At 35.3% G+C, this 22302-nt stretch overlaps 2 protein-coding genes across 9 annotated transcripts in view; one reads left to right on the top strand and one right to left on the bottom strand.

The window, feature by feature from the left end:
* Window positions 1-594: 594 nt before the first annotated feature.
* r3hcc1l (R3H domain and coiled-coil containing 1-like) lies at window positions 595-10884 on the bottom strand. The gene is given in 8 exon segments (NM_001442403.1): window positions 595-1327; window positions 1413-1473; window positions 2543-2683; window positions 3747-3842; window positions 5019-5089; window positions 6268-6455; window positions 8130-8603; window positions 10803-10884. Coding segments are annotated over 6 exon segments (1017 nt in total). The 5' UTR covers window positions 8598-8603; window positions 10803-10884; the 3' UTR covers window positions 595-1327; window positions 1413-1420.
* Window positions 10885-11348: 464 nt separating this feature from the next.
* Window positions 11349-22302, top strand: part of crtac1a (cartilage acidic protein 1a) — a 16236-nt gene continuing 5282 nt past the window's right edge. For 4 of the 8 annotated variants that reach the window (XM_087235927.1, XM_087235925.1, XM_087235930.1 and 1 more), the window contains exons 1-11: window positions 11349-11438; window positions 11844-12037; window positions 13541-13737; window positions 13805-13941; window positions 14265-14421; window positions 15447-15581; window positions 15968-16104; window positions 17865-18001; window positions 19280-19362; window positions 19456-19556; window positions 20931-21099. In XM_087235927.1, the coding sequence (XP_087092053.1) occupies window positions 11850-12037; window positions 13541-13737; window positions 13805-13941; window positions 14265-14421; window positions 15447-15581; window positions 15968-16104; window positions 17865-18001; window positions 19280-19362; window positions 19456-19556; window positions 20931-21099 (1441 nt within the window). In that variant the 5' untranslated portion in view covers window positions 11349-11438; window positions 11844-11849. 8 annotated transcript variants of the gene reach the window in all.

The following is a 22302-nucleotide window of genomic DNA, read 5'->3' as shown; positions in this document are numbered from 1 at the left end:
CATTAGGTCAAAATAATTCACTTGAAAGTCTTGGAAAAATCATGAAATTTTAATAGTAAAAAATTGTATGAACCCTGCTAACGTTACTGTGACAGAATTAGAAAATATTGACCAAAACATTTATCTTTCTGCAATATTAACGTTACCTGGGAACCTCAGGAACGATTTCGAATGGGAAAGTCATATGACTTCTAATTTCTTATTAGAAAGTCATAATTTAAAAAAATTATATCGTAATTTTGAATTACATAGTTAGACTTTTTATCTTGTAATTTTAAAGTCAGAATGTTTAATCATCATTTCGAATTAGTCATAATTAAAAAATTATATCATGTAATTTCAATTTTTTTTTTTTCGCCATTTGCAAGATTGCAGAAAATTTTGCATCTTTCTGCAATATTAACGTTACCCGGGAATTGAACTCACACATTCGTGTTAAAGCATAAACTGATTAAAATAATAATTTTTTATCAAAATGTAAAAATCCTTAAATTTAATGCAATTGGGTTTTGTGTGGACGTTTTCCACATTCACAAATGTATGAATGTTATGTAAACAGCAAGAACTACATACTGGAAAAAATAACCAAGCATATAGACGTTTGAGCATTTTTATTCAACTCAATTTCAAGCACACCATTATTGGAGAACAGTACCTGACAACTCGAGGAAAAAAAATTGTCCTAGTTTTAGTTCCTGAACAAAATCTTCTGCAGATAAATGCCAGCAGTACATTATTTACATCTAAATAACATATACAGGAAGTTTGGTATTAGAATGTGCTGATGGTTTACAAAGCCTTGGTTGACAAAAATAATATGCACAATGATCTTTAATGCAGGTTTTAGCTGAAAAATCCACAATGTATGGTACTGTGGGTTAAAACATTACTGTAATGCTTGACCAGTTCAGAGCTCTTAATTATTTTCCCCATAAATGTTATTTTTGCTTTATTACTTTGAAATGTGACAGATTTTTTTCTGATTCACACATATACAAAGTCCAAATAAAAATAAAAAAAAGATCCAAAAACAAAATAAAACTGATTTATATTGCCTTGGTCTAGTTTAATTTACTCGACAAAACATTCTCTCTCTAAAAAAAATTGCTTTAAAAAAAAACATTAAAATTGCAGGTCCAAACCAAACCATACAACAACAATCAAACATTTATGGGGAAAAGTTCTTTCAAGAGGATAGAAAAATTACAAAATCTCCCTGTTGAAGTTTGGATGAGCCCCTGTCCCTTTGGCTTTGGTTCAGTCCATGCTGGTTTGGCAGTAGTCCTGATCCACAGAGGCGTCTCTCGAACCTGTGAAGCTCCTACAACTTCAGACCAAAACCCAGAGACACCGTGAGGCTTGTGGGATCAATTTATGACGATAAAATGCTTTATATGAACACACACACAAACCTGTATCTTCACTTGCCCTCCCAGGCATCTTCACGCTGCTTAGCGGCTAAACGCTTTTGCTCTGATGGGAAAAAAGATTAAATAAAATCAATATCAATCTTTAACAAATTATTCAGAGTAAATAAAATCTAGCTGAGAAGTTTGATTCAGTTTAAATTAAAGTTTTGATTTTTAATCTAGTAATTTCGAATTAAAAGGTCACATGACTTATCTCTTAATTTCTAATTAAAAAGACATAATTAGAAAATTTTATATCATAATTTTGAATTACTTAGTTAGAATTTTGACTTTTTATTTCTTAATTTCAAATTTAGAGTCATAATTACAAATTTTTATCTTGTAACTTCAAATAACAAATTTAGAATTTTTAATCTTTGTCTCGTAATTTCAAATTACAAAATCAGAACTTTTAATCATCTCATAATTCTGAATTAGAAAGGCATAATTAAGACTTTTTATCTCGTAATTTCGAATATAAAAAGTCATAATTTAGTAATTTTATCTCGTAATTTAAAATTACAATTTTCGAATTTTTGATCTTTATCTCATAATTTCAAATTACAAAGTCAGAATTTTTAACCATCTCATAATTCCGAATTAGAATGTCATAATTTTGACTTTTTATCTCATAATTTTCATTTAAAAAAAGTAATACTTTTGACGTATGTCTTAATTTTGAAATAAAAATTATAAAAAAATTAGAAAGACTTTTTAAATCTTACGTGATAAAAACAGGCTAAAGCATAAGAGCAAAAATAAAAAGGTAAGGTTTTTCAGCGCCATCTTGTGCACCGGAGTATTTTTGTGATTCAATTAGCGCCAACTAAGATTTAGTATTTTAACATGAATGTTTGGACCCCTGCTTGTCAAAAAATGTTGAAAAATGTTGCCTATGAATGGTGCACAATGCTTTACTTGTATATATTTTATTATACAAGTATCATAGTTTATCCTGTTCATCTTTGTATTATCTTGTTTAGCTTGATTATGAACTTAAGGGATAAGTACAAAAGTGACAATGTTTTTCTCATTGTATTATTATTATTTTTTTATTCTCATCGGTCTGTGCAATAAAGTATATGAAAAAAATGAATAAATAAACAAAATCTATGTGAGAAGGACAATGTCACCTCTGGCTTGCTGTAGTTTGTTCCTCTCTGCCTCTCGCTCTTCCCGGGTCTGGTTGCTCTTCACGCCCAGAGCTCCGATGACCAGCCGCCGTGCCAAAGCCGCACTCGTCTGAGGACGCTCTTTAGCCGGCAGCAGATAATCTACACATTTTAAAAGATCGTTGAGTTATTTAAGATTTCATTCATTTGTTTGTTTGTTTGTTTATTGACACCAGTAACTGATGGCTACTTCAGGGCATGATCAAAACATATTGCATAATATCATCAATAAGAGACAATACAAAAAATACTTAAATAACGTTACATTAAAAACATTAAATATAATTTTTCATGATATTAAACATATGATAATAAGATGTTTCTTACACCTTTTCTAAAGTCAATTTTAAGCACTTTTTACATACTTTCCAGAAGCTTTTTCACAGTTTTCCAGCACTTTACAAGTGTTCAAATAACATTTTTAAATACGTTTACATACTTCATCACATTATATCCGATTATATTCGCTATTCTATGGTCTACTACAGTATATCACAATATAGTATAGTATAATATTCTAAGGAAATCTTTAGATGCCATGTTTTCCCAAGTCCAACATTGAATTACTGTCATTTACTATCTTTATTAACCCTTGTGTGCTGTTCAAATTGACTACCCTTTCATTATGTTCGGGTCTGTTTTTGCCCCATTGACTTCCGTTATAATCACTTTTTCTAATTGCAAATTCATTACATCATATAATTATACTAATTGTTGGTGGTTTTCTGTATTGGGAATAATAAAATGTGTAGTTTTTACTGGAGTGTAAACAGTTTCTAAACATTTTCCCAAAATATGTGTCAAATAATATGTACAAAATTAAGATTTGTTCCCAAAATTATCCCATTTGGTAAAACACAGAGACATTTGTGGACAAATTAAGACTCAAAATCACCCAAGAGTGGATCAAAACATCGCCAACAGCACACAAGGGTTTAGATTTATTGAATTTAAATGAACTATTACCCATTTAGTAAGATAAATTATTTAAAAGGCAACAATTACATTTTTAAACACTTTATCAAACATCTAAGCACATTATAAACCTTGAAAACACTGTACAAAAATTCAAGGATTTCCCGCACCCATACAAATCCTGCAATAAGAATGAACTAATCTGTGCTAATTGCACAGAAAGTGTCAAAAAAAGAGATGTAAAGTGTACCGGAGCAGCTGCGCGCTTTGGCTTTAGTGGCGTTTGATGAGCTGGACAGAGGTCGGACCTTCATCATGGGGTTCTTCATCCTCAAAGCATCACGAGCTGCATAAAAATGAGCTTTCTCAATTTGGTGTGACTCAAATCATGCTTTGAAACAGTACATGACATTAAGGAGATTTAATTTTTGGTGGATAAAGTGGATAAGAAATAAACATATAAAGGGTCAGTTTAACCCAAAATGAAAATTCAGTCATCTTTCAGTAAGCCTGATCACTGTTTATGTGAATAAAAGCCTGAAATACATTGGTATATATAAAGTGAATACCCCTACAAATCAATTTATAAAGTATATTCAAAAATAACTTCATTTTTATTGATGAATTAAAGCAGGGGTCACCAATCCTGGTCCTGGAGAGCCGGTGTGTCCCTGCAGGGTTTAGCTCCAACTTGCCTAAACACAGCTGCCTGGATGTTTCAAGTATACCTAGTAAGACCTTGATTAGCTTGTTCAGGTGTGTTTGATTAGGGTTGGAGCAAAAATCTGCAGGGCACCGGCCCTCCAGGAACAAGTTTGGTGACCACTGAATTAAAGTGTAATAGCGTAAGGTACAACGCTCGCTATAAACAAACCATTAACCACCATTTACAGAATCCGCTTGGGAAACAGCATCTATTTATCACTATGGAGCATGTTAGCTGGCAGTCACGCACTGCTATATGAGATTGCATAGGAGGGGCGACGGCACCTGTAATCATAAGGAAAGGGAATCCCGCCGTTTTTATATTTATTTCAAAGTGTTTTCATGCCTAAATAAAACGAAAGCAAAGAACAGACTCACATTTAAAAGCAAGGGGCGGACCCTGGTGGTTCGGCGGTATGGGTTGCGTATAGCAAATATCGGCTCGAAAATACGGGAGCAATACGGAAAAATACCTTTACGGGATCATAGCGGGAAAGAACTGTGAAATACGGGAGAATCCTGGGGAAAATGTTGACAGGCATGCTAATATAAGTACTAATAAACTGTTAATATATTAATAACGGGCAGGTATTTAATGGTGGGGATTGGTTCTTGAACTAAAGTGTTAACGAAATGACAAAGGCGAGTAAATGATGATTATTAAAGAAGTTAATTCCCATTTTGGGGTAATATAAGCCTTGAACATATTAGTCAGCAGAGCGGCAGCCAATTAAATGAACATAGAAGCTAAAAAACAATGCTATTTTCTTCCAGCACAATCAGAGACAAGCATTGCAAATCTTAAAAACAGACTGACCAGCGATAGGACTGGAGAACAGACCAAGAGCGTGTGTATCGTCGATCCACGTGATGTCAAAGCCCTTCTGCCTGAAAACACACACACACACAAACATGATTTAGACTAAAAGTGGTTTCTAAAACTGAAGTTTACCAACCCTTTTTAGTCAGCTCAATCAGTTTCATATATAAAAGTTTTTATCCTTTAATGTTTTAATTTATTATACTTGTTTCTTTTAATATTGTTTATGTAAAGCACTTTGAATTACCACTGATTCTGAGATGTTCAATAGAAATAAACTTGTCTTGCCTTGATGCTATAAATTCAAATATCGAGTTATTAAAAATCTCCAGTTTTTATACTTTTATGAATATGCATGTTAACCGTGCAGAGCTTGTAAACATCAAGTTCCCAATAAAAGCATAATTTAATTACATATTAAGGCCCCATTTTATATTTAATGGCCTTAGCTTCTTGGTACTTGCATCAAAAAATAAGTGCTGTACATTTTGGGTTCATATTGTATTGCACAACATGGTGCTAATGAGGTGTGATAAGGGTCAGATTAGGGACAGGTCTGGTAGATATGGGTAGGTTTAAGGGTTTGTAAAGATGTAAGGGATGGGTCAACTGTCTAATTATGAAAGTAATGACAGAAATAAATCAAAGATGTATTTACAGATGAACAACAAAATGTGTTATTAATGTGTCAGTGTTCTTTAAATAAGGGTATCATAAAGATAAACAACAAATTCATAAGTCCAAGACTTTAAAAGTAAGAGAAAAAATTAAAAGCCTTTAATAATATGGCTAATATTTTAGAAAATTATTTTTATTCAGGCTTTTTAATTGTTTCACTTACTTTGAGTGCCGTGGATTTTTTGTTTATCTTTATAAATCCCTTATCCAAAGAGCACCGACACATTAATCACCCCTAAAGCACTTTTTGTTTGATTTTGTATTTGTATTTACAGATGCATCTTAAAACATGTATGTTTATAATAAGCGCACTGTACCAAATGATTCATTTAAATATAAGTACATAGTAATTAAGTTAACTTAATGTAAAGTGTGACCCTTAATGTTCATTCATTTTCCTTCGGCTTAGTGCCTTTATTAATCAAATGTCACCACAGCGGAATGAACCACCAACTTATCCAACTTACACAGCAGATGCCCTTCCAGCTGCAACCCAGCACTTGGAAAACCCATAATGTTTACATTCACAAATCCTCATTTAGCAAAGTGTGATCAAAGCTTCACTCACTGGAAGGAGCTGAAGGATCTGACCAAATCCTCCGTCTTGAATTCGGTTGGGAAATCATAAATCTCGATAATGTGTGACAGCTCGTCATCCCGAAGCTCCACCTCCTCGTCATCCTGCGGCGACCAATTATAGTAGTCGAAGCGTGACTCCTGTGCAGACTGCTTCTTGCGTCCTTCCTTTAGAGACATCTAGAGACAATGCAAAGAAGCAAACATGAGCACAAACCTGAGCGAATGCTTCTCAATGTGCAGGTGACATATTTATTAACTTTCTTTTGGCTCAGTCCCTTATTTATCAGGGGTGGCCACAGCGGAATGAACCGCCAACTATTCCAGCATTTGCTTACACAGCGGATGCCCTTCCAGCTGCAACCCAGTACTGGAAAACATCATGTATTAATTATCTCAATATAAAAGGGACAGTTCACTCAGAAACTGGATTTAGGTCTTAGTGATGGGGTTTAATCATCTGTTAAGGGCCATCAAACAGAGTAACTATAAAGATAACGATAAATACTTTGTCCTAAAATAGTTTGGAAATTAAAACAACAGCTTGCTATAGCTAAGATCACAAATATAAGAATAAAAATTCAGTGAAATTATATTGTTGGGATCACTTTAAAAATATTTTTCCAGCTAATATATGCTAAAACACTGACAGCCAATCACTATTCACTGAAGTATAAAGAAAGCTATGCTCGATGTTAAGCTTAAATTTTGAAGATTGTTTAAACGTAATGATCATCTTGAACACAATTGGTTATACAATGGAAGGGAATGGTTCTAGCCAGGCTAACAAACTGAAGTATAGACCATTTCAATGTGGTCATGTCATTTGCCCATGAACATTTCCTGCTTGTTGTTAAGCTATTTCATAATTCTAACAAGAGGTGTTTCAATTATAACTTCATGTTAAATAAGCTCTCATATCATTATTTATCAATATGTAGCTCTTAAAATTAAAATTGTATAACAGGAAATACTGTGAGATCATCATTTTTGTTTACATCCCTCAAAATGGTCTATAAAAACAAAAGGTATTAAGTGCTAGTATTTGCATCTTAGTGTTTTCTCCTTTAAAAATGCTCAGAAAAAATAATTTGTTGTTTTTATTCCACTGCCATCCCTATATTCACTGTTGGATTAGATTACAGGAGCTGGATTCACTGGTCAGACGAGCTAAAAATGCACAACACTGACACCCGCTGGTTTCAAGCGGTAATGTAGAAACAAAAGTAAAAGCTAAAATTAACAGATCGTTATCGTTTGCTGGTGTGGAACCAAATTTAGATATCATAGTTTTAATTAACAGCCCATAAAGGAGTGATTCATAGCATTCGGAGGAACCAGCAAATATGATAGTCGTTTTCATGTTAGCTGAGTAGCAGTATATAATTAAAGTAAGATATGTGAAATAATGGGTGTCACGATTGCCTCGCAGCAAAAAGGTTGCTGGTTCGAGTCTCGGCTGGGTCAGTTGGCATTTCTGTGTGGAGTTTGCATGTTCTTCCCATGTTGGTGTGGGTTTCCTCTAAATGCTGGGGTTTCCCTAACAAGTCCAAACACATGTGCTATAGGGGAATTGGGTAAGCTAAACACACAAATAAGTGTGTATGGATGTTTCCCAGTGATGGGTTGCAGCTGGAAGGGCATCCTCTGCGTAAAACATATGCTGGATAGTGGTTCATTCCACTAGGCTATTGCACCCCGAATTAATAAAGGGACTAAGCCGAAAAATAAAAACAATGAATGTGAAATAATAATTTGATTATTATTTTTTTTAATAAATGAAGCATCGTTTTGCACCCCATAAACACAATTAAGCCTTAAAAATAGACTCTGCACCACCTCTATAAGTCTCACCTCCTCCATCAAATGGGGGTCCAGACAGTCCCCGTCGTCATTAAATAACGAATCCCAGTTCTCCTCTTCGTCCTTCATCTCCTCGTCATCATGTTCCAGCACACTGCTCGAGTCTTCTGGGGAGTGCACAGTTCTGGATGTGTTGTCCATGTCTCCTGTGGACTCTTCATCTTTTTCTGGTTCAGTGTTTTGGTTTTCTGTATCTCCTCCTCCTCCTTGTTCTCCAGCATCTGGTTTAATTTCTCCGTTTTGGGTTTCGCTCACTTTGGCTTTATCTTTCTTGTTCTTGCGGGCTTTGTCTGTGTATCGAGGTCTGGGTTTGGATTTCTTGTCACCGTCTGACTGAGGTTTGTCTGTTTTCTCGGCCTGCCGTTTCTTGGGAACGTAGACTTCCATGGTGGGCCTTTTAGTGCGGGCCGGGGCAGCAGTTTTGGAGCCTTGGTCAGGCTGAGCTGCTTCGGTCTCCATCAGGGTCTGTGAAAACAAAGGCTGGCTTAAATATGCTGCTTTTATAATAGCAAACTAACAAAATTAAGCATCTATATTGCATCACCTGTTCATGTATTCTGCGATAAGTCGATGTATTGATTATTGTGACAGACCTAGCTGTGAGTTGACATATCTTGAGCTTTGGTATATCTTGGTTAGCAATGTCGCCGCACAGCAAGAAGGTCGCTAGTTTGAGCCCCGGCTGGGTCGTTGGCGTTTCTGTGTAGGGTTTGCATGTTCTCCCTGGTGTTGGTGTGGGTTTCCTTCAGGTGGTCTGGTTTCCCCCACAGTCCAAACACATGCGCTATAGGTGAATTGGGTAAGCTAGTGTATGTGTGTATGTCTTGGTCCTCCAGGTTGGGGGTTGAGCATTGGGCTAATAACCCTCTACATAAAAACTAGATGTTACGAAACACCAATATAGTGCGGCTTAATATCAACTTCGATAAATGGCCCTGGCAGTAAGTATGATTTCCAGCATTTTACATGCACCAGAAATCATAACATTATCGTGATTTGGTAGCGGTGAGTCAATCCATTACATCACTTTTTAGTTCAAGCCATTATCTACACACATTAAAATAGTATTTTTTTTACAATTGAGCAAATCCATGCAAATGTCAACCTTGCCATAAAAGGTAAATTTTTACCAAAATAGTGAAACCCTTTCTAGGTTTTTTATTTATTTATTTATTTTATGTAGGCTTGTATTTTACAATACTACAAACATACTCAAAAATGTCTGTCAACGTTTCAAACAATTATATTTATTTTACTTATTTACCAGTCACACAAGTGCCAATTTCACATCAGTCATATCCATAACGGAGAGACGTCACATTCAAAATCAAGTTTTTTTTTTTTCATAAATGCAAAAATGTACAATAAATTAAAAACAATCATGTTTGTTCTACAGTGAGCTGACTCTCATCCCTTTGATTATCATTATTTCTTTTGGGTTGTGCCAGGGGCGTTGCTAGACATTAAGCTGTACCGGGGCACTGATAATTGAAGAAATCTTTTGCAACAGTACTAAATTAAATTCTATAGACAATACGAATACAAAAAAGATGTGTTAAAATGATCTGTTGTCCTAGATTTGACACATGGCTGACAATAAGGCTTAATAAGTCTTACCGTCCTCACTCATCATCCTTCCTTTTTGCTTTTTACAAAAAAAAAAAAAAACAGGAGCCATGCTTAGTCTAAATAAGCTCACCATCAATTTTTTTAAACTTTAGTTTTCTAAGCACATGCATCAGTTTGCTTTTTGATTAAAATATTTCTTTCACCAGTGTGGGTTCAGTTGCACATAGAGAGTATTATGTGTCTTCTGGAATTACTCAGAATCTTTTAGTATATTAATTAATAAAAACTAATAAATGAATAAAAACACTAATAAATACGCTTGCATATAAAGTAAATTGTATCTCAAAGCATTTACTAGGGCACTGGGTATTTTTACTGGGGCACGTGCCAGTTTAATTCACAGAATTTCTACAAAGTATGTTGTATACAGCAAACACACAGACTTTCTTGATCACGTCCATAACGCATGTTTATTTCACTCATTTAAAATATAAAGCATGTTAACAGATTGATATTTTTCTGATTCAATAACTCTCTGATTAGTTGTTTTAGGAAATATAAACAGATATTTGAATATAATGTTAAATGTTGAGATTTTACTTTTAAAGTCACATCTGTAACTCTGGAATTGCTCGATTTAACACATTTATTAATTTTATACTGATAACTTCAAGTGGATTTAAAGGATAAGTCATATTTTAGATCATGCTTTTATTTAAGAAACAATTTCTCCCTTGACGTATTAATTAAATCAAACTAAAAATCCTACTGTAACAAAAATAAATCATCACAAGACAACATTACAATGTTATAAAATAAGATCAAGTTACAACTGCGTACATTAGCTCACCACTGATTATGATTACTGATATGTCCACAGCTGCATACTGATGTATGTGACTAAACAGTAACGTACTTGAATATGTATGTTGCTCATATTCATAACATTAACACACATTTACTGACCGTATCGCCATTCAGAAAACAAAACAATGCTAATAGTAACATCCAAATCACTAATAATATCCTTCGACGGTGTTTTATTAAACTTGACGTCTATAAATAATACATTATTCGTGATGTACTTGTACTTACGTCTTAATATTTTTCAGTTCGCCAAACCGTTGAAACCATGACCGGATGTTTGGAGACGTACCGGCGCCGTGACGTCACATTCAAAAATGCTTCATGGGAGTTGTAGTTTAACCGTGTAGTAAGCTGAATTTACATGCTTTTCGTGTCATACTGCACATTTATATTTGTAATAATAGATTTCCTGCTAAAAACTACGACTTTAGCTAGTGTAACTGTGCTACATTAGCTAGTGTACGTGTAACGTGTTATTAGCAGTATCTTTTAATTTGTGTTTTAAATCATTCTAACTTGTATCTTCTCAATAAACAGTACAATAATTTATAAACATAAATATAGTTAATAATTATATTTTGTCAATCAAATGTAAAACTGCTGTAGTGTTTTGAGTAAATAAAAGTTTCAGCTTGTCTTTGGGAGGTAACATCATCTGCATGCTGATCCGGGCGTGGTTGACGCCCCTTTTTTCTTGCGGATGTGTGATTGGTTCATGTTCCACGTCATTTAAAATGTTCGACAGTGATTGGACAGTCGCTTACACAAGCCCTTGTGTAAGGAGGCTGCGATGAAGTTGTGTAAGGAGCGAAAAACACTGCATTAAAATAGGAAACCGCACACATTTCCCTGTTATTTTTTCTAGTAAGTTCACATACTGGAAAATCTGAGAGCGTAAGTACTGAATTTAAGCATGATCAGCTTGAGAAGTGGTGATATTACTATTTATTTAAAGCTAATATTGTTGATAATAAATAATGTTGAAATAATGCTGTCATATGTCTATAAATTTGCATTATTCTGCGCTAAATGTTTTGTTTTCTTTAATGCAGAATTATTAATTTGTGCTATATTGTAATTTAATGTAAAAATTTAATTATACGTTTGCACAGTTTTGCATACATCCTTTTATTATCTCTTTAGATGTATTTAAAATTTAAATCCAGTTTCTCATTTGTGTCTTAAAATAAATTTAAAGTCAAGAATGCTTGTACACCTTTGATATGTAACACGTATGAACACTGCAGCTGAATATTGTTTGATTGACAGCTGGAGATGAGGATGTGGTGGGCGTGTCTTCTCGCTCTGGGACAGTTTGCTGTCTCTCATGCTCAGCCCATGTTCTCTGTCACCACGGATACAGTTCTGCCTCCTGATGCCCTTCACAACCCCACCCAGCTGAATTATGGGATGGCGGTGACAGATGTAGATGGAGACGGGGATCTGGAGGTGGTGGTGGCCGGGTAAAGATACTCATGCAGAAAATTGTCAGGCTGTCCGATTGGGTGTGCCAGATAATAAAGAAAAGTAATATCCTCATCAATATTTGCATCAATAACTTTGAGATATCTGGAAATGCCCTTTAATTTTGATCAAACCTTTAAACTGCGGTGTCCTCAGAATATAGAAAGCTTTTGCTTGTTCTGATTTTTCTATTTTTCACAATATATATATATATATATATATATATATATATATATATATATATATATATATATATATATATATATATATATATATATATAATATGTTTATTTTTTATACAGTATATACACAAATTATACTAATGATTGATCACATCCAAAATAGGTTTAAAATTACATGTAATATATATGTGTATTTTGTATATTTATTATGTGTATATATAAATAAATCCACACAAAAAACAAATACATACAAAACTAAACATTTACATATATTTAAATATATTTTGTATATATATATATATATATATATATATATATATATATATATATATATATATATATATATATATATATATATATATATATATATATAACAAGCTTTATATCGTATCTCAGCCAGGCAGTGAAGATCGAGGATTTTTTAGAAACCAGTTCTTAAACACTGCGATTCTGTATGGGATGAGAATTAACTGGAAGCCTTGGGGCTAGCTAACTTAAATTGAGGGTGCTTTCACACCTACACTTTTGTTTTGGAACGTATCTCGTTTGCCCAGTTTGCGCGGTTCGATTGGCATATGTGAACAGGGCAATCGCTCTCTGTTTCGCACCAAAGTAATCGCTCCGAGATCGCTTGAATGAGGTGGTCTCGGCTCCATTGAAACGAACCCTGGAGCGGTTCGATTGCACTGAGAAAGCGATCCGATCCGAGCGCGGTTATATCACAGTGTTTTATGGATATGTAATAGGCTTACGGCTATATGAAGAGAGAATTATGAGTAGGGCGGGAAGTTTCCTGTCTCCTGATGCCCGCAAACGAGTGATGATCTCCCGGTAATCTCGCGTCTCCCTCCCGGTCCTCAAATAGGCATCGTCGCGCACCCTTCTCACCTCTCCACACCGCGTCTCTCCTCAGACACGTCACGCGAGCACCCTGTCAATCACCACCAAACCACCACCTCTCCTGACAGCTTAGCGGGACGCTGCAAAATAAACCCTGACACTCTGACCAATGTGAGGAGAGTTTACTCGCATGTGACTTGCTTTAGCTCTTTTGGTCCGATTGGAAACTTTGCAGTGTGGAAGCAAACCGCTCAAAGAGCAAAGAGCAACAATGTAACATTTGTAATTTCTGTTTCGGAACAACTGAATCGATTCACAGGTGTGAAAGCACCCTAAAAGTCTGTGTGCATGTAGCCCATTGATCTAATGAAATTATATTCAAATCCCAATGTATATCGCAAAAAAAAAAATCGTAATACCAGATTTTTCCAATATCGTGCAGCCCTAGTATAAATGATTTGCTTGTTCATCCATTGTCAGGTATAACGGCCCAAACCTGGTTCTGAAGTATAACCTCAACCAAAACAAACTGCTGAACATCGCTGTGGACGATCACAGCTCTCCATACTTCGCCCTGAGAGACCCGGCAGGAAACGCCATCGGAGTGACGGCCTGCGATGTGGACGGAGACGGCCGAGAGGAGATCTACTTCCTCAACACCAACAACGCCTTCTCAGGTACACAGAGAAACGCTGAACTCTCAAAACACACAATGATTGAAATAATTAATTTAATTGTTTTAAGGTCAAGCGACGTACGCGGACAAACTGTTCAAGTTTCGTAACGGCCGTTTCGAGGATCTGCTGAGCGATGACATCAACATTCGGAGAGGAGTAGCCAATCACATGGCAGGACGCTCCGTAGCTTGTGTTGACAGAAAGGTATTTAGCGAAGATGCCGCATGTACACTTCTGGTTCTTCTAAAACATAAAGTACCATAGTATATGTTTGTAGATATTTAAGAAGCATGTTGGAGCAAACTGTCAACCTGCATTTGCTTGGAGTCAGCGTTTGGAGAGTTGGTGTAAAAATAACCCTCTGCCAATGTTTTGAATTCAGACTGCAATACCTAGGTCAACCACTAGGTGTTGAATAAACATAATGCACATTAATTCCTTAAAAATTACTGTACAAATCAAGTGTCTCCAATCTGATGTAATGAATATAATTTGTTTTGGGCTGTAATTAATTCCGTCTACTACAGGGAACGGGTCGCTACTCGATTTACGTGGCGAACTACGCCAGTGGGAATGTGGGACCTCATGCGCTCATAGAGATGGATGAAGCCAGCAGTGATGTTGAAAAAGGCATCATTGCTCTGTCTAATGTCGCACCACAAGTCAACGTCAATAAGTACACAGGTCAGAAACACAACACAGGCTGTGTTTATATGTGTAAGTGTTTATTTACACCATTCTTTAAAGATTTGAGTAAATCAGAGAATATGGATGCTCAGAGCACCCCAAGGGAGCGGAAATGCTTGGAGAAAAATAATAAAAATATATAGCAATAGATTATATAAATGTAGAAATTTCAAAAATAACTTAATATAATACAAAATAAGATTAGAATAAATAATTAAGACAAATAAACATCAGTATATAACAAAAACAAAAGTTCTTATTTTTTATATTTTACATTTTATATATATAAATCTTTATATATTAATACAATAAAACATATTGTTAATTATATTATATATTAGATTATAATATTTTATTAATATTATATATATATATATATATATATATATATATATATATATATATATATATATATATATATATATATATATATATATATATATATATATATATATGAATTTGGAACTAGTAATTATGATAATTCTGTATAGTATAACTATAAAATTATGATTAAAACAGTTCATATAAAATAAGATTAAACCAAAATGTATATAAAAACCATAAATGTATTTAAAATAAATAATAATCCTTTAGAAATCGTGATGATATGCTGATTTGATGATCTTCTGATTATATCATAAATAATACAGCAATACATTAATAAAATTTCATTATAATTACCTTCATAATTATTTCTAATTATAAGTAAAAATATAATTACAGTAATAAAAGCATTAAATAATGAGAATTAACACTAATCATTATATAATATTATAATATATAATATTTAAACAGTTTTGCTGCCTTATAATTACATTACATTTTACTATTATCTGATGATAAACAGCATAAAAAACACAAATCTTTAATAAAAAATACAAATTCCTGCACTGTCGCTTTGGATTATATTAATTCATATCTGCAGCATAAAATCAAATAAATGGTGCTGACCCCAAACCTTTGAACAGTAGTGCAATGTTAATGTTAGAAATATTCTAATCAAAATCTGATGTCTTAATAAGGTGGCCGTGGTGTAGTCGTCGGTCCAATCCTCAGCGACGCAAGATCTGACATTTTCTGCGACAATGAAAACGGGCCAAACTTTCTGTTCAAGAACAACGGAGACGGAAGCTTCAGCGACGTGGCGTCAGCGGCAGGTGAGACGTCAGACATATTTATGTATGAAGTGAGATTTACTCTAATACCTGATTTCACCAAGTGAGACATGTTCCTGCATTAACATCTATGTTGACCCTGGAACATGATTCCAATCAGCCAATCAGAATTAAGGCAAATGTTTACTTTTTATGTTAAGTTTAGGGTCACGGTTAGGTTTATGCACTTCTACATGATTTTTAACTATTATTCCCCTCTGATTTTGGGAATATATTACAGTTATGGTTTGGTTTAGGGGTCGGGAATAGGTATGGATTACTTTTTCCAACACAAATGATGTTCCAGGATCAACATAGATCGCATCGACAGCAAAATCATGACGTGCCTTCATACAGCCTCAGACTCATGATTTCTGCTGTGATGACAGGAGTGGAGGACAGATATCAGCACGGGAGAGGAGTAGCTCTGGCCGACTTTAACGGCGACGGAAAGACGGATATAGTTTACGGCAACTGGAACGGCCCACACCGCCTGTACCTGCAGGACAGCCAGGAGAGATTCAAGGTAGAGATTATTTCATATTAAATTCACGTTAAAACCAATTATATGTAGTATTAAACAGTGCTGTTGAATGCTTGATTCTGATTGGCTGATGAGTGTGTGCCATTATTTTCAGATAAATGCACAATTAATGGTTCATTAGTTTTAAGGATATCTATAAGCTAGTGTGCTCCAGAACTGACAAAATTCATTCATTCATTCATTTTCTTGTCGGCTTAGTCCCTTTATTATTCTGGGGTCGCCACAGCGGAATGAACCGCCAACTTATCCAGCAAGTTTTTACGAAGCGGATGCCCTTCCGGCCGCAACCCATCTCTGGGAAACATCCACACACACATTTACACTCACACTCATACACTATGGACAATTTAGCCTACCCAATTCACCTGTACCACATTTCTTTGGACTGTGGAGGAAACCGGAGCACCCGGAGGAAACCCACGCGAACGCAGGGAGAACATGCAAACTCCACACAGAAATACCAACTGAGCCGAGGCTCGAACCAGCGACCCAGCGACCTTCTTGCAGTGAGGTGACAGCACTACCTACTGCGCCACTGCTTCGCCCATGACAAAATTCACTTTTAGGAAATATAAACCTGATATAAACACCCTAAGCTTGCATTTTGTCACTTCTGCCTTAATGGATTAACGATTGACCTCATACTTCAGTTTCTCATCAAATCTTCTGACCAATCAAATGCTCTCTAGTATCGGACATGCCCCGCCCCCTTCAAGATGCTTCTCATTTGCTTTGCACTTGATGGGTGATGGACACAACCACTCTCACCGGCAGAGCAGTGATAAAAACAAAACTATTGGCTGTTTTTTTAATGGGGAGGGGCTACTCTATGCCCCGCCCTCTCTTGATGGTTTAGTTGAGATTACGTCAAACATCAAATAAAAAATGCACATTTCAAAGCACTTCACGGCACCTTTAAGTATTACGATAGAGACATTTTCCTAGAGAAAAGCTATTTTTTACAAGCAATTAAAAAAATATTTATGTACTGATCATAGTAAAAATAAAACAAGTAATGATGGATATTTTCGTCAAGTTCCAAACATTTACATTCATTTAGGAATACTAGATTTGAAAGAATTTTATTAAAAATACTTATAATAATAATAATAATAATAAATACTTATAATAACACACACACACACACACACACACACACACACACACACACACACACACACATATATATGTTAATAAATAAATTTTTAATTTGTTTTGTATTTTAAAATTGGGTTCAAACTTAAGACCTTCGTGCCCAAATCTGTTCACAAAGGGAAGAATTAAGGGTATAATTTATAAAATAATTTATAGCACCTCTCTGTGATATGAACAATGCATATACTATTATCACGAAAATGCAAATTTTTAGCTATACTGTGCTGCCCTGGTTACAACAGTCAAAAATCACATCAAAACACAACAGAAGGCTTTGGATGAGAGGTGAAAGAAACACACAGGAGCAGTTTGAGCACAAAAACCTGATGAATGTCTGAAATACAACATCTAAACAGCGCCTTTATCTGTGGGAACCATAGAATAAGCTAAAAAGTCAGCGAATTACTGGAAAATAATGCACATTATGACCACACTTCTCTGTGTTTTTTTCTGATAATTCAATGACTCAACAATAATCGTCAATTATTCCTTGCATAAAGTAGACCTCATGAAAGTAAAGTAAAAACTGTCTCTTTGTTCACGCTGTGCTGCTGTATAATCTGTACCTGTGGTCTTTGCTGTTGCAGGACGTCGCCACAAAGGCCTTCGCCACTCCGTCACCCATTCGCACCATCATCGCTGCCGACTTTGACAATGATCTTCAGCTTGAAGTGTTCTTTAATAACATCGCCTACCAAGGACAAGCCCCAAACAGAATCTTCAGGTGCAGGAGTCGATTTCTTTTGGACAGAACTGGTTCTTCTTAAAAATATAGATAGATAGATAGATAGATAGATAGATAGATAGATAGATAGATAGATAGATAGATAGATAGATAGATAGATAGATAGATAGATAGATAGATAGATAGATGGATGGATGGATGGATGGATGGATGGATGGATGGATGGATGGATGGATGGATGGATGGATGAATTTATGGATGGATGGATGGATGGATGGATGGATGGATGAATGGATGGATGGATGGATGGATGAATGAATGAATGAATGAATGGATGGATGGATGAATGAATGGATAGATGGATGAATTTATGGATGGATGAATGAATGGATGGATGGATTTATGGATGGATGGATGGATGAATGAATGGATGGATGGATGGATGGATGGATGGATGGATGGATTTATGGATGGATGGATGAATGAATGAATGGATGGATGGATTTATGGATGGATGGATGAATGGATGGATGGATGGATGGATTGATCGATGTATGGATGGATCGATGGATGGATTTATGGATGGATGGATGGATGGATGAATGAATGGATGGATGGATTGATCAATGTATGGATGGATGGATGGATGGATGAATTTATGGATGGATGGATGAATGAATGAATGAATGGATTGATGGATGGATGGATGGATGGATGGATGAATTTATGGATGGATGGATGGATAAATGAATGGATGGATGGATGGATGAATGAATGGATGGATGAATGAATGAATGGATGGATGGATGAATTTATGGATGGATGAATGAATGGATGGATGGATTTATGGATGGATGGATGAATGAATGAATGAATGGATGGATTTATGGATGGATGGATGGATGGATGGATGGATGAATGAATAGATGGATGGATGGATTTATGGATGGATGGATGGATGGATGGATGAATGATGAATGAATGGATGGATGGATGGATGGATTGATCGATGTATGGATGGATGGATGGATTTATGGATGGATGGATGAATGAATGGATGGATTTATGGATGGATGGATGAATGAATGAATGAATGGATGGATGGATTGATGGATGGATGGATTGATCGATGTATGGATGTATGGATGGATGGATGAAATTCACATAAATCAATCTATGTTTTAGATCTATGTATATATAAATGGAACATATTGTCGCTCTTCTGTTGATCTGACGTCCTTCTATTGCCCTCATCATGCTTAAAAGCTTCTACTAAATGAATAAGTGTTAAAACCCACCACTGTCTTGTGATTTTAGGGTGTCGAGGAGGCTGAACTCTGACCCGGTCATCACTGAACTGGATGTGGGCGAAGCCGCTGAGCCTCAGGGGCGGGGCACAGGTCAGATCACATGACCACAGCCACTTCCTGATTTCTAATTTCTGTATTTAATAGCTGATGGCATCATACTGTCATCTTTTGGTTGAGTTACAGGAGCCACAATAACAGATTTTGATGGAGACGGTCTGCTGGATCTGCTGGTGGCTCATGGTGAAAGCGCTTCTCAGCCCATCTCTGTGTTTAAGGTCAACCAGGTACAACATAATCTTTTTTTTTTTAACACTGTGACTATTATAAAATTTAGTTTAAATGATTAAATGTCTAATAAATAGTGAGATTAAGAGGATTGTCTGCTTTGGTGATTTGACAACTAATTGTCTGTTTTTAGCCTCATATGGAAGTCTATTGCCACATATGGAAAAAAAAATATATAATGTATTTAAAGTTATATAATTTTATTAGTTAAATGGTAATTTTTTGCAATATTGAAATATAATTAATTTGTATTTTAGTCATATATTATATTTATATTTCATCCAAACATGAACTTATATGTTTAACATGTGATTTGCATTTATTACCATACTGTATATCAGATTTCTTGTTAACTGCACATTATTTGTAAGTTGTCCTATTGCACCTTTAAACAATGTATTAATTAACTTATTTTAATAATTAATATAAATGAATAATAATTGATAAATTAATAATTGATAAATTATTGTTTATTATTATTTACAAGTATATCAAGTAAATCACACTGAACTGAGCTAAACTGAACTGAACTTAAACACTAAAAACTGAACCACACTGTTCCAGTTACTGAACCACACTGTTCCAGTTACTATGACCATTTATGTGAAGCTGCTTTGACACAATCTACATTGTAAAAGCGCTATACAAAATAAAGCTGAATTGAAGTATAGGGTTGCAGCTGGAAGGGCATTTGCTGTGTTAATCATAGGCCAGAATAGTTGGTGGTTCATTCCCCTGGGGTGACCCCTGATGAATCAGAGAGTAAAGCTGGAGGAAAATGAATGAATGAAGGAATGAATGTAAATTATTTTTAGGTAATTTTTTGCATTTTGTAAATGTAAGAATACGCACAAAATGGCGTACATGTAATACACAAACAACACACAGACAACAACATTGTGCTCATTTTCTCAGCAACAAGTAGTAAGCATTGCAGGTGTTTGAAGCTTTAGTTACAGCTATTCGCAGGGAGATGTCATGTAAATGCAATTTACACATGCAGTCTCGCTCTCTGTCATAATCCCTGGTAAAGCCGTCATGAAATCGAAAGTGAAAGTGAAAGTAAATGACGCACGTTTGAAACGGTGTCTTTGTGGATTTAGTGATCTATGTCTCCCCTTTGTGCCTTTTAATGGAATTGCAGCAAATTCAGACAAATAAAACAACCTTCTTTAAATTAAATAATCGTAATTATTTATTGTTTATTTAATAATCCCGGCAGGTCTATTTTATAAGAGTTATATCAGACTCAAGGACCTAATTTCCCAGTACACATTTTCACTTCTGAATATTGACTCTTCTAGCGTATGTGAACATTTTAATCATCAGCTCACCACTTTTAATATCCATTTTCCATCTATATATTTCTGCAGGGCTCCAGTAATAATTGGCTGCGTGTGGTTCCTCGCACACGTTTCGGGGCATTTGCAAGAGGAGCGAAAGTTGTGATGTTCACCAAACACAGCGGCTCACACACCCGCATCATTGATGGAGGATCGGGATATCTGTGCGAGATGGAGCCGGTGGCGCATTTTGGTTTAGGTAGCAGCAGCTTATACACATCTAATCATTATATGTTCATTCTGATATCAATTTTAGACGTGTATTTGTGTAGATAAAGGTTTGGGGGGGTGGAGGGGTTTCCATTTTTAAAGTGAAATTTACCATTTAGTTACTGTACCTACATTTAAACCATTATTGAAGTTAAATCTATTATTTAAATTGAACTTTCAACTTTTTGTACTTGAATTTACCATTTAGTTTACTGCATAGACCTGCGTTTGATCCATCATTTTCTACTACATGCACAAATAAGTGGGCTAAGCTAATAGGGTTTATGCCGAAGCATGCTAATAGGACTTTTAATTTGATAGTAACCTGGGGTAATCGTTTCCGGTGGACTATATGCCAATGCAAAATCAGTGCGTTTAAGGTCTGTTTTCTTTAAAAATCAGCGATCTGCACTGGCTGAGTGATATCTGATATAAAGCGGGTCTCAGATTGTACAAGATGCACTGCATTAAATTACATTTCCTCTACCATGTCTTTATAATATGAACATTTATTTTACCCCCATATATTCAATCGAGCTTCTGCGCTAGCCTGCCGATTCTGATGGGCACGTGCGAGAAAACAGCTTTTTGTCTCGTTTTACGCTTGAGCAACTAAATAAATGCCAAAGTCTGCTTAACTGAGTGTATTTGAGCTATATTACAACATCAATGCTGTAAAAGGAACCGTATAAAATGGAAAAAAAACTCACAATGACAGGTCACCGGAAGTGTGTATCAGAATGGGAAAAACACTAGCTCAGCATATACCCCATTAACAAGCCATGATGTAGATGTGGGCGTTGCTCTTCTTTTTAAAAAAGTTTAGACTGTCTAAAAAACTTTTGTTTTGTTAATTTTCAAACAAAGTCTGACATTTTGCTTCTGGGTTTGAAGAGGCGGTCCTTCTGTTGACGTTAGTTTGACAGTTTTTAACTAACATTCTTAATCCCGCCCCTTTTAATGATGTGCAAAAGAAAGCCCCGCCTCCTACTCAATATTCCATCTCATTTGGAAGTTTGTTTTTTTTCCATAGGATGCTTTTTTATAGTCCAGCGACCTCTAATAAGTCGAAAGATGTTGATTTTCACATGATTTTCCCTTTTAAAATTTTTTTGCTGACCCAATTTTTTTTCTTTTAGCTGTCTTTTAGCCGTCTTTCATATGAGACGTTAAACCGAGGTCCTGACTCTCT

The sequence above is a fragment of the Danio rerio genome, chromosome 1 (genome assembly GCF_052040795.2).
Source record: "Danio rerio strain M-AB ecotype USA chromosome 1, GRCz13ab, whole genome shotgun sequence".
Classification (NCBI taxonomy): domain Eukaryota; kingdom Metazoa; phylum Chordata; class Actinopteri; order Cypriniformes; family Danionidae; genus Danio; species Danio rerio.
Note: the sequence above shows the minus strand (reverse complement) of the source record. Positions and strands in the feature narration are given on the sequence as shown.